This window comes from Papaver somniferum, chromosome 11, assembly GCF_003573695.1.
Source record: "Papaver somniferum cultivar HN1 chromosome 11, ASM357369v1, whole genome shotgun sequence".
NCBI lineage: Eukaryota > Viridiplantae > Streptophyta > Magnoliopsida > Ranunculales > Papaveraceae > Papaver > Papaver somniferum.
The window spans coordinates 13,925,418-13,938,439 of NC_039368.1; the positions used below are offsets into that span (position 1 = coordinate 13,925,418).

Consider the following 13,022-nt stretch of genomic DNA (forward strand, 5'->3'; position numbering starts at 1 on the left):
GTGAACAACAACTATATAACGTCTTCTAAGAATGTTTCAATGATTGAAATGAGAGTTTAGAATATAACCTTGAAAGGATATAAACATTGTGTGACAACTCATACGTGTGTAAGTCCTCATTCCTTGAACCAAAGTATGCGTACTTTGCTGATTAGGAAAACATGAACTAAAGTCCGCGTACCAGTACGCGCACTGTCGGAAGTTCACATCCCATGAATTTCTGCTGAAGTTTGTGAACTGAAAACAAGCTTATTCCGGGTACTTAAGTACGCGTACCAGTATGCGTACTTAAGTGGGTTAGTTTCTAAAAAATGTTTATTCGTGAACTTAAACTTATATAAATTAAGGAATGCATACTTGCAAACCGTGGCTATAAAGTTCATGAATTGATTCAAGTGAATCAAATCGTTTTTGCTTCGATTGTGTCTTATATACTTCTATGAGATCTAAGCAATTGAACAACTCTCTAACTAGTTCTCTGGAGTCATTTGATCTAGTTATGGTTAAGATGAATGTGGTTGATATGAAAGTGCTCATATGGCTAACCATTTGGTTAACTACTGTTGAACCAACTAAATGTACATGTTTTGGTACGGTTACACAAACCTAGATAAACTTGCATTTCATTTGTGTGTAACAATCTAAGTTCGATTAACGATTGAAAGATATTAGCTTGAGTCTAATCAGGTCTTCATCTAACGGTGAATATTGAATGCTTTGTTACTAAGTTAACATTGATTGCAGACCCTGATTTGAAAGACTATATAAAGGAGAACTCTAGCAACTGGGAAACCTAATCCCCACACCTCCTGTGTGATACTAGTTGTATTAGCTAGAGTCGATTCTCCTTTAACCTTAGGTTTCTACGAGACCCTGTAGGTTAACGACTTGAAGACTTCATTGGGATGTGAAGCCAGACCCAACTATTTTCTCTGTAGTTGCATGATCTGATCTTGCTGTTTCTATTGTATTTAAGTACAATCGTAAGATTGGCTTGAGATTAATTTATCCGATAGGCAAGATAGAAAAGTAGTCACAAACACCTACGTCTCATCGTTTGTGATTCCGCAATATCTTGTTTCGCTATTCGATTAATATTATTGTGAGGTGATTGATAATTTCTAGGATGTTCATCGGGAATATAAGTCCGAGATATCAATTGGTTCCTGATCACCTTGATTTATCAAAAGACGGAACAAAAACTCGTAGGTATTTATGTGGGAAACAGATTTATCTGTTACCGTAGACTTTTCTGTGTGATACATATTTGTTTATTAAAGTCTTCGACTTTGGGTCGTAGCAACTCTTAGTTGTGGGTGAGATCAGCTAAGGGAATCAAGTGCGTAGTATCCTGCTGATATCAGAGACACAAGGAGCGCAACTGTACCTTGGATCAGTTTGAGATTGATTGGGGTTCAACTACAGCCCAGACCGAAGTTAGTTTGTAGTAGCATAGTGTCTTTAGAGACTTAATACAGTGTGGTGTTCAATCTGGATTAGGTTCCGGGGTTTTTCTGCATTTGCGGTTTCCTCGTTAAGAAAACTTCTAATGTCTGTGTTATTTCTTTTCCGCATTATATTTTTTTATATAATTGAAATATCACAGGTTGTGCGTTGAATCGATCAATTGGGAAATGCAACCTTTTGTTGTTGATTGAAATTGATTGATCCTTGAACATTGGTCTTTGGTACCGTTCAAGTGATTTCTCTTGTATTCAATTAGACTCGCAGATTCTTATTTGATTGAGTAAGTATTGAATCGAGAAAGTGAGATATAACTACTTGATATACTTTTAATAAGACTGAGTCTGACTGTCTAATTGATTCTCTTAAAAGTATATTGGAGTTAGTCCATACAGATTGCTAAGAGAAATATTGGGTGCGGTTGTTAGACCCCCTCTTTTCAAGTATCCTAGCTCTCCTTTAGTTACTCACAGAAGCAAAATCTTATCCTTTAAACCTTGCGCTGATAGACTCAAGACTAGGCTGGTGGAGAACTTAACACCCTCAACCTAGCAGGGAGATCTACTCTAATAAGCTTTGTAACTTCTACCTCAAGCATTTACTAGATGATCTGCTTTAAACTGCCAAAACTAGCTTTCCAATCCTTAACAGGATCCAAAGGGACTTCTTTTGAGGCAAAGATATACAAACCGAAGGCTACTACCCAAAGGCATGTACTATTGTGTGCAAGCCAAAAGGAGCTAGAGGGTATGGTCTTCATGAATATGGAATTATTTAACATTGTTATGATCACCAAAATAGGTTGGTTCCTGGAGAAGGATGAATACTCTCTCTGCTCTCAGCTAATGGATATCAAATATCTAACAAGAAAAAATGTATTAAACATGGATATAAAACCTAAAGTAGGTGACTCGTGGATCTGAAAATGCATTCTACAAGGAATAAATAATATCTAAGAGAATATAAGATGAAAATTGGAAAGAAATGGTAAAAAAATTATCATATGGGATGATGCTTGGACAATTTATGGCACCATCTATTTGACCAATCCTAAAAACTGTCGTAACAATCTCCTTTTTGTTGAAGGGACTCATTCTGGAAGAGGGGGGAGGAGGGACAAAATATACCAAAGTTAAACCTCTGATTCAACTCAATGGAATCCAAACCTTGGCGACAAAGATCAAATTCAATGGAAGCTGGTTAATACCAATTTTTTTCTTTCTTCTGTTAAGTTCCTTTATAGAGCAAAAATTAATCAGAAGTATGGAACTAATCCTCTTAGCATTCAGTGGGATCCTATATGGAAAAAGGATGTTGCTCATGTTATCCAGATTTTTCTTTGGAAATGTGCCATGATTCCTCCCTATAAATACTAAACCAACTAGTATTTTGCACCATATTGATTCCATCTACAAGCTGTGCAATAGTTGGGAAGAGACAATGGCACATCTGTTCCTAAACTGTTTCACTGCTACCAATTCTAGCATCGCCTCTATGGGCCAAACCATGGGATGTTTAATTCTAGCACAAACTTCATAGATTGGTTCAAATCCTGGTTTGGTACAAACAACCGCTCTATTCATAGTAGTCATACTCAGGTTACCGCTTGCTGGTTTATCTGGAAAGCTAGGTGTGATCGTATCTTGAATCACACCTCTCTGAATGCCAGACAAACTGCTCAGAGCACTACAACAACACATTTGTTCACATAATAGAGTACATAACTTACAAGATCACATTCTAAACAATGTTCTCGTTTCTGTTTAAGCTGACACTGATATTCAAGTCCCATCTCTTATATCTCTTAGAGGAGAATTTAGGACCTTGATAAAAATATGTATTTTTACGAGACCCAAAATCTTTGCACATCTATACAATACTAACAACTTTGGATTTTGCAAGAAACAAAGTTGAGAGTATAGGATATCCTGGACACAATGGAACGTGAAAAGCGATATGAGAAGCAAACTTAGCTTTCACTCGGGCAAAAGAAATACTACCAATGTTGAACTACAAGCCGAAAATATCGAAATTCTTGTTCTTTTTACTATGCTCTACCAGAATGTTGTCCATGACAGATTCCAAGAAGTTATCACGAAAGAAGTAGAAGAGACATTGATGACGAAGATGGGAACAATTTTATTTCTATTCTTCTTATTGGTCTCAAAATAGTCCATAAACTTCAAAACCCAAAACTCGAAAACTAAGCTATTCACTGCAAGAATTCAATTTTAAATTTAGGGTGCGTTTGGCACCAGCGGAGTTGAGGGAGAGGAGGTAGTTGGACAAGGTGTTTCAGTTTCACGGTGTTTGTCATAATTTTTTCTAGGAGGATTTCATTTTTCCACCAGTTTATTTTCTTTCATTCAGCGGAAAAGAAGTTGACACCATATCCCATAGAATTTCAAACTCCACTTTTATTTTCCATCATTTCGTTTTTCTTCCATTTTTTTCTTATCTTCCTCGAAAGCTTATGCCGTACAAACCAAATCTCAAACCTATTCTAAGTAACTATCGTAATTTTTCATGTTTTCATCATGAACTATGGTTAATTTACATCAATCTTTCTGTCACACAATAGTATTTCAACATCTTTTGATGGATTTTACCAAATCCTAGTTTTCTAAACCAAATAAGCCAAGATCAGAAAATATTATATACTTTTTGGGTTTATGCATATAGGGGTAATGAATTTTTCATGATCAATTTGATGTTTTTCTTGTGTTTCATTAGAAATACGAATTTGATCCACTTGTTTTATGATTTGTGTATGATTTTTGTCGCATAGGTTTTACTTTTCATATCATCTGATAATTATGATCTAATTAGTATTCTCCATATAGTTATCGGTGGTGGTAATTCTGCAATTGAAGATGTGAATCTGCAATTTGAAGAAGCATCACTTTACAAGGTTTTTTTCGTACATGGAATGATATGAAATCCAAACACCAAATGTTTTACTAGAAGTAGTTGGAATCACCTGGAGTTCAAATTCCAGGTACTTAGAACTACCTAGGAATTGAATTCTTGTGGTGCCAAACGCAGCCTTAGAAGACAATAGCAATACGTCAGCCAAGCTCCGATACGGATCACCCTTAAGCTTGCCTAAGGTTTCTTATAAATAAAACTACTAAAATTTGAGGGACAAGATTTTAGGCATGTATCCGATATATATCTGTATCACTTTTAGACTTGCCTAAGTCTTATAAAAAAATTATTAAATTAACAAGCCTGTTTAGGGGCGGCATGGTTTATTAGAGGGGCGACAGTGTAATAGGACAAAAAGGGTCATTACATGATAATTCAAGTGTCCCTTATCCAAAAAAAACTGAAAATGGAAAGTTAACTCTCATAATTGATAACCTAGTTTAGTGATGATAATCAAGTTTAGTGTTAATGATTAATTTCACTTATATTAACTCAAAATCAAAACCAAAATCAGATTTTTAGATTTACAAAAAAAAAGTTTAGAGGAGAAGGTCAATCTCAATCAATTGAAGAAATTAATCAACAAAATGAAGAACCAGGACCTGAAAATGGCTGAGTATACTTCTAAATTAGTCCCAACTAGCTTTTTGTTGCTTAAAGTTATCTAAAGTACGTAAAAAATTCACTGCTTTTACATTTTCAGAGCTAATTACGGTTGGAATTTTGCTCATAACCAACCATAAATCGAAGTTACGGTTCGTAAAATATGAACTACCAACCGTAACTGGTTAAATTTGAAGAAAACCCAATCGTAAAACCAGTTACGGTTGGTAACTAAATGCTCGATAAGAACCGTAACTCAGTTACAGTTGGTAACCAAATGCTCGATACAGTTACGGTTCGTAAACTAAAATGGTTACCGACCGCAACTGAAGAAAATTCTCAGGTATAAGAACATACGGTTGGTAATTGAACTATTACCAAACGTAACAACATCAAAATCTCCAGTTACGGTTCGTAATTGAGTTAAAATCAACCGTAACTCACATAAACCCAGAAATTTCAATTTCAATTTTCATCTAAAACCCTAATTTTTGATAGAAATTAAACTTAAATCGAACAAAATAAACCAAATCGTAATTGGGTTTTCAAAACATACCTCATATAAGCCATTACACTACACTTGATTAATTTTCGAATCATCGATTAATCGAAGACGATGAAATTTTGAGTTTTAATGGAGGTTACTGTTGATGGGAGGATGAGAAGAGAAGAAGAAAGAAAACAAATTTTCAATTTAGCTTTAATTTAGGTTAAAAAATGGGGAGGATAGTCTAGTCAATTTACACCCTCTATAAGACATCTCCTAACCAACTAGAGGGACATTACTATCACACTGATGCCCCTCTAATAAACCACCCAGCCCCTATAACAGGCTTGTAAATTAAGGGACAAGATTTTAGGCATGCATGATAATAAAGCCGTTCATTAACTAGCAGAATATGTTAGTATTTGTTGAACTCACATTTTTTTAGAGGTGCATAGGGGTGTATATCAGGTCGGGCAGGCCAGCCCAAACCCGATTATAGCACAGGCCAGGCCGGACGGGTTTGTAGTCCTTAATACCCATTAAGTTTAATAGGTCAGGCCGGACCGGACAATACCAATTTAATGCCCATGGCCTTTCCATACCTATGAAACAATACAGGTCAGGCCAGATCGGGCCAGGCAGGCCTCGGGCCCAAGAAATGATTAAAATTTTAAAGTATATAGGTTTATTTTTTTGACTTGATGAATGATGATATATTTGTAACTCGTTCAAATGATAGTTCAAGCAATTCATATTCATTACTGTGAAATGTGATTCAGAATTTTCTCTAACCCTAATAAATTGTCCAAATATGAAATTTAAGTTCTTGAGAAATCCATCACCCTAGTAGAAAATTTTATTTCAGGCTATCCGCAGCAAGGCAGGCGGGTAACTAAACAGGTTATCGAACAGACTAACAGGCCGGACTCCAATATTTGAACAAAAATTCGGATCCGCCCACTTATAATTATCAGGCAGACCGGGCTAGTCCATGACAGACCGTCGGACGTCCACGGACTTCTTCGGACCCGGACGGTACATGACAGGCCGCAGACTTCCGGATATTTTGTACACTCCAAGAGGTGCATGGACAAAATGAATCCGTCAAAATGTAAGGATGGGAAAACAAAGAAAGAAAAGTAAAGCACATACCACGGAGTTTTAGGGCTTGGACGGTGGTCCACACACGTTCACAGCAATTATGGTGTTCTGGTCCCACTAATGGCCATGCGCCACATCCGCACTCATATTCTCCACTATGAAAGTACGATGTGATGCCAAATCGAACTCAAAGAAAAAGGGAAACACAACAAAAATACGAAAACATCAATCACTTTTCTTAGACCGAAACAAAAGCAGAGGGAAAAAAAATATGCTCCAATGCCCTGTTTTATGTTTGACTTTTCCAAAGAAAATTCTTCAAACTTCAGCATCCATCGTTGAACTAGATTATCAATATAGCATTTCGGATTTTTGATGTTTCTTTTACAACCTTATTATTGGGGCGGCAAGATGTATTAGAATGACGTCATTTCAATAGGATAAGAAGAATCATTACATGAATATTTAAAGTGTCCTTTATTAAAGAAAATGGAAACGATAAATTAATTCTCATAATTGATAACTTAATTTAGTGATGATAATCAAGTTTAATGTTTAATGATTAATTTGATTTATATTAATTCAAAATTAAAACAAAATCAAATTTTAGTTAAAAAAAATAAAGTTTGGAGATGGTAGAGAAGTCTTAATCTAAAGTGAAGGTCAATCTCAATCAATTGAAGAAATTAACCAACAAAGTGAAAATCCAATACCTGAAAATGACCAGGTATATTTCTAAATTAATACAAACTAGCTTTTTGTTGCTCAAATACGTAAAAAAAATTCAATTTCTTACATTTTCAGAACTAATTACGGTTGACATTTTCCTCGTAACCAACCGTAATTCATAGTTACGGTTCTTAAAAAATGAACTATCAACCATAACTGGTTAAATTTGGGGAAAACCCAATTGTAAAACCAGTTATGGTTGGTAACTAAATGCTCGATACCAACCGTAACTCAGTTATGGTTGGTAACCAAATGCTCGATACCAACCGTAACTGAGTTACGGTTGGTAAACTAAAATGGTTACCAACTGTAACTGAATAAAATTCTGAGATACAAGAACATATGGTTGGTAGTTGAACTATTACCAACCGTAACAACATCAAAATCTCCCGTTACGGTTCGTAATAGAGTTAAAATCAATTGTAACTCACATAAACCCAGAAACTTTAATTTCAATTATCATCTAAAACACTAATTTTTGATAGAAATTAAACTTAAATCGAACAAAATAAACTAAACCCTAATTGGATTTTTCAAAACATACTTCATATAAGTCATTACACTACACTTGATTAATTTTCGAATCGTCGATTAATCGAAGACGATGAAATTATGAGTTTTAATGGAGGTTATGGTTGATGGGAGGAGGAGAAGAGAAGAAGAAAAAAAACAAATTTTCAATTTAGTTTTGATTTAGATTAAAAAATGGGGAGGGTAATCTAGTCAATTTATATCCTCTAACCAATTAAAGAGACATTACTATCACACTGCCGCCTCTCTAATAAAACATGCCGCCACTATAATAAGCTTCTTCTTTTAACCTTCGTGAGGAAAATTTAATTTAAAGTCTGAGGTGCCATTGTGGTGATGATCATCTCATAGTAAAACACATAAATAAGTTGATAATTTGCTGTTAATCAGTTGGAGTTAAAAGTGAAAACTCTGGCAAGCTGGATGCAGTCTCGATCGGCTCTATAAATAAGGGAAAACATAGTGAGCGGAGCTAAAATATCGACAGTTCTTCTCAATGATGCGCTCTCCGTTAAGCTGCTATTACCATGAAGATGGAACTTGGAAGATTTTAGAAGGGTGATGGTCGTGAACGATGGAGAAGCAGGGCACGTGCATTACCCTAGTTAGTCATATATCGCATCATTCACAATCAGATACTTACATACTTTTTTGATTACTCTGGTTCTTCATGTGCTCTTCTTTTCCATCATGCCCGTTTTACCTGATCGATCATGAATCTCTCAGCACTCTCCGGTCACCCCAAGTTTTCAGGTTAGCTCTAGTGGGTATTTCGTTTCCATGATTTACATTTGCTCTTGCCATTTTTTTTTGCTGCCGGGAAACTTCGTTTTCTCATAGTGACCAAATTATCTCTAGCCCGACCAAATATTGATCCCGAACTGAATATCACCATTCGTCAGAAAAATAACTAAAGAAAATACTAATTCAAAGATCCACATTTGGAAACTTGACTTTGACGAAACTGAAACAGACATATTTATCTAATAAGGGAGAACAAGTCTATCCTCATTTGAATACCGATCACGACTTGTACTATACATCACATTATTGTACTTGTACATTTATATTTCAAATTTCAAATCTTGGAAGAACCACTTGCACAATTATTATTCTTAATTAGAATTTAATTAGAGATCCGACAAGAACTTAAATACAAAGATAATCACAAGGACCAATTCCAGCATAAATCAGTATTCAATCGCCATAAATATGATTCAACTTCAATCCCTTGTTCCCATCTCCCCTTCTCTGGCAAAATCCTCCATTAGAGTAAAATGAATCAAGAACATCACACCGACGATAAATCCGGTAACTACGTAGCTGAACCAAGCTGTCCACCACTACCATCAACTAACACGGGCGTTGTGTCTGTTATTAGTCCACACTACTGTGCCCCTTATCCAGTTGATCTCACCATAGTCAGAAAGGTTCTGAAATTAACACATGATAATTATGATGTTTTAGATGTTAACGGGAATATTGTTTTCACGATCAAAGATGAGATGACTTTCCTCCACCACCACCGTGTCTTGCGTGACCCTGCCGGAGTCGCTATTGTCACTGTTTATGAAAAGGTTTCATTTCTTTTCCTTCCATTTTACTTTTCTTTTTCAATTTCCTTCCACTACAACTTTTAATGACCGAATCATTATGTCAAATGATTTTGCTCAATTTCAGATAAAGAGTATGCATAGGAGGTTTAATGTGTTCAAGGGGGATAGCAAAGATATGAAAGACCTTATATTCACTGCAAAACAGTCTCATATGATTCAGTGGACTACCAAACTAGATGTATTCTTGGCAAGCGACACAAAAAAGGATGTGTGTGATTTCAAGGTTAAAGGCAATTGGTTGGAGAGATCTTGTATCATATATGCCGGAGAGCCCGGAGATAAAGATGAAGATGGAGCTTCTAGCAGAGTCATTGCTCAAGTAAGCATATCTGTATATATATAGTGAATCCAATATGTTTCTCTAATCTACTTACACAAGAGGCAGTAATTTGGTAATTACCGTGTGTTGATTATGCTTGTTCAATTTATGATTGCAGATGAAAAAGAAACACACCGTAGACAGTGTGGTGCTCGGAAAGGATACTTTTAATGTGACAGTATATCCAAATATCGATTATGCATTCATTATTGCTCTTATTACTGTCCTCGATGCCGTCAACGATGCCAGAGCTGAATCATGATGCATGTATTCTCTTTCTCTCTTTTTTCTTTTGCTTCATGCCCTTGGCTGTTTTTTGTGATAATGTACCCTATGTCTTTCATAGTCATAGATACGTGCTTCTTATCACAGTACGTTTGTGATTGATCATAGACTCATATTTCGTAGTAATGATTGTGATTTATATACTGTAAGGGTGAAAAGATTGAATAAATGGGTTCCGTTCTTTTTCCGTTTTTACCTTGTTTGTTTGTTTGTTCCTAACGACTTATTTATTGGGCAATTTACAAAAGTAACCTGTTTTTTTTTATTTTTTTTACAAAATTAGGTCCGTTCTTTTTTATATATAAAACTCGGCCTTATTTGCCCGTTTTTTGGAAAATTGGTGATGGAAAGTTAGCGCAGTTAAATGAACTTAAAATGACAGAATAGTCCTTTGAATCAGTCATTGATAACCGACTCGATGGTTTGACTCTGTACACGTCATCAATACTGCATACATGGCACTGAAAATATTCACCACCACAGAAATTAGCTCTTCTTCATTTTCACATCTGAAAATATGGGTGGTGGTATGAATGATACATCAAGTTCAAGTAGTATGATGGTATGTTTAATGTGTGAAAAGGAAGAAGATCATGAAACAAAGGCATGTTCTTAGGTTTATTCAAGGTCCAAAATGTACCTTGTAATGGAGCGAGAGCTTTATTGACGTCTAAACAGATGAAACTAATGGAAAGTTGTTCTTGAAATGCTTGAACCCCACCTGCAACTATTTTGAGTGGTTTGATCAAGCTTCTTCCTATACTTCCACACTTCCAATCAAGCTTCCATCAGCACATGGTTGTGTTGCATGTGGAGAAGACAATCACAGTGTTACAAACTGTCCACTAGACAATCAAAAATGCTTCAAAGACAATTGCAATTCTCAATTAGAACTGAGGGTATGTAAAATTCAACATATAGCATACCTGGTGTGCAAGAAGAAAGCTTGTGATGCATTCAGATGGGCTTCAGATGCTGTTTTAATTGAAACTAAGGAAACATTAAAAGGAAATGTGTATAAAATACGCAAGGAATTCAAGGAAAATCTCAAAATGTAGCCTGCAACAATTTTATAATAAAATATTTCATTTTCATATCTTGCATTGTCTTACAAACTATATTCTATAATAATCCATCAATTCACAAAAGATAACCTAAGTTAAACAAACAAAAAAAATATCCAGTAACCCAAAAGACTAACACTAATAGATTAAGTCACTAACACAAATAGAATCAGACCTTCATGTACTTCTTTGGTTTCTTCTTTCCCTTTGGATCTGCAACTGTGAATGTGACTTTGTTGGTAACAGAACCAACATGATTATTAGTCTGATAAAAAGCAGGTTGAGAAGAAGCCTTTCTCTTGGTCCCTTGGCCTAAATTGAAAAACAGGTCCAAAAACATACCTATTTTTGTATATAATTTTATTTTTTGATTGGTAAGTGCTCAGTGAGGCATCTCGTGCCGTTAATAACAAAGGTTGGGTTAGGTCTGCTCTGAGGAAGGCATAAGCCCGCTCCACGTATAAATAACAAACAAACAGACTACAATTTCTTTTATTTGCTCCAAAAAGCTAGACAACGTACATTTCTTTGAAATCTTATATCTTTACAAAAATTTAGAAGACATATAATTGGAGAGACTACATAAATTTGTGTCTGATTTAACACCAATCCTTAATTTTTACCCGGTAAGATTTCTGTTATTTCAAGGACGATACTGAGGCTAGATACAAAAGATGCATCTATACAATGACACGGCTCAAAATACTCTTTATTACCAAAAATAATGAAATCCATATCCATGAAAAAAAAAGTAATAGTCCAAAATAATTACAACCTACAAATGAAAGGTAATAGCATATATAAGAGGAAAGGTGTCCGAAGGAAATAGTTTCTCGAAATTAAAACTTAAAAGCCCATAAAAGAGTTGAAACAAAGGTATGAAGGTGATAATCAATGATGGGAGGGAAATATTTATAGGTGGACGTGTATATGGTAAACTGAAGACGAGAGTTATTTAATGATATAAAAACCTAGTTCTAATAGATCCAACAGATGAGAATTTCTTTCTAAGTCAAACTTAAGCTCATGGTTTTCAATTTATTTAGTGTCTTTAGATATTGGTTAGTATTAGCGCACTGCTCGGTCGAACTCACAAGTTTCGTCATCTCAAGCTTGTTGCTAATGTTAGATGCATAAAACTATATCTTGATTTCTAGTCTGCTTAAGTAAAGTCTCAGACTAGGATTAGAGTTTGGTAATTGAGTATCAGACATCACTGAATAACTCTCAAAGATCGAATGAAGATATTTGAAGAGCATCATCAACAAAGAGGTATGTGCAGACTGAACCATTCTACTCACTCACAAGTATTACCATTTTATCTATATGAGACTATGTCGCATGACTTCTAGTAGATTTAGTATTACAAAGAAGAAGTTTTAAGTCAAGATTTTCTTGTTAAACATCTCGAAATATGATTCAAGCCATGGATGTTCATATGTCCTTAACAATCTTAGTTCGAAATAACTTATTGTTCAAAGGACTATGTTGGTGGATCATTTGGAAATCACCTAAGCAATGATATTTATATCTATGGAGATTTGGAATGTTTTAAAATATCAAAAGAGAGTTTTCAGAACTACCCTAAATCTTATTCTTGTTTATGTAAACCCTTGAAAAAGGGAGGATTAGGATTTAGAAATGCAAGCAAATTTAATCTAGCTATGATTACTAAGTTAGCTTGGAGACTTCTCACTAAACCAAAAGCTTTGTGGGTTTCACATCTAAAACCTAGGTCCTTTAGGCATACATCTGTCTTTAAAGCTAAAATCCCCTCTAGCAGTTCTTGGATATGGAAATGCATAAGTAAAGGAATTGAATTAGTGAAACAAAATAGTATTTGGGAAATATGAGATGGGGACAGTGTAAACATTTGGGAGGATAATTGGATACCA

General features: G+C 35.1%; 1 protein-coding gene across 2 annotated transcripts; it reads left to right on the forward strand.

Annotated features, from left to right (window-relative positions):
* Nucleotides 1-8,268: 8,268 nt before the first annotated feature.
* On the forward strand, nt 8,269-10,258 carry LOC113320134 (protein LURP-one-related 15-like). 2 transcript variants are annotated; one of them, XM_026568069.1, is made up of 4 exons: nt 8,269-8,596; nt 9,311-9,420; nt 9,524-9,778; nt 9,897-10,258. In XM_026568069.1, exons 1-4 carry the CDS (start codon nt 8,557-8,559, stop codon nt 10,038-10,040), a joined length of 549 nt encoding a protein of 182 aa, XP_026423854.1. In that variant the 5' UTR covers nt 8,269-8,556; the 3' UTR covers nt 10,041-10,258. The 2 variants fall into 2 exon arrangements, with proteins under 2 accessions (XP_026423854.1, XP_026423853.1); XM_026568068.1 differs by lacking the exon at nt 8,269-8,596 and having other exon boundaries at nt 8,938-9,420.
* Nucleotides 10,259-13,022: the final 2,764 nt, after the last annotated feature.

What these genes read in the sequence shown, in the direction of transcription:
- LOC113320134 (XM_026568068.1), top strand. Translation starts at nt 9,121, where the DNA reads ATGAATCAAGAACATCACACCGACGATAAATCCGGTAACTACGTAGCT. An exon ending in TTGTCACTGTTTATGAAAAG is followed by an intron (nt 9,421 to 9,523) that starts GTTTCATTTCTT and finishes GCTCAATTTCAG; the next exon opens with ATAAAGAGTATGCATAGGAG. An exon ending in CTAGCAGAGTCATTGCTCAA is followed by an intron (nt 9,779 to 9,896) that starts GTAAGCATATCT and finishes TTATGATTGCAG; the next exon opens with ATGAAAAAGAAACACACCGT.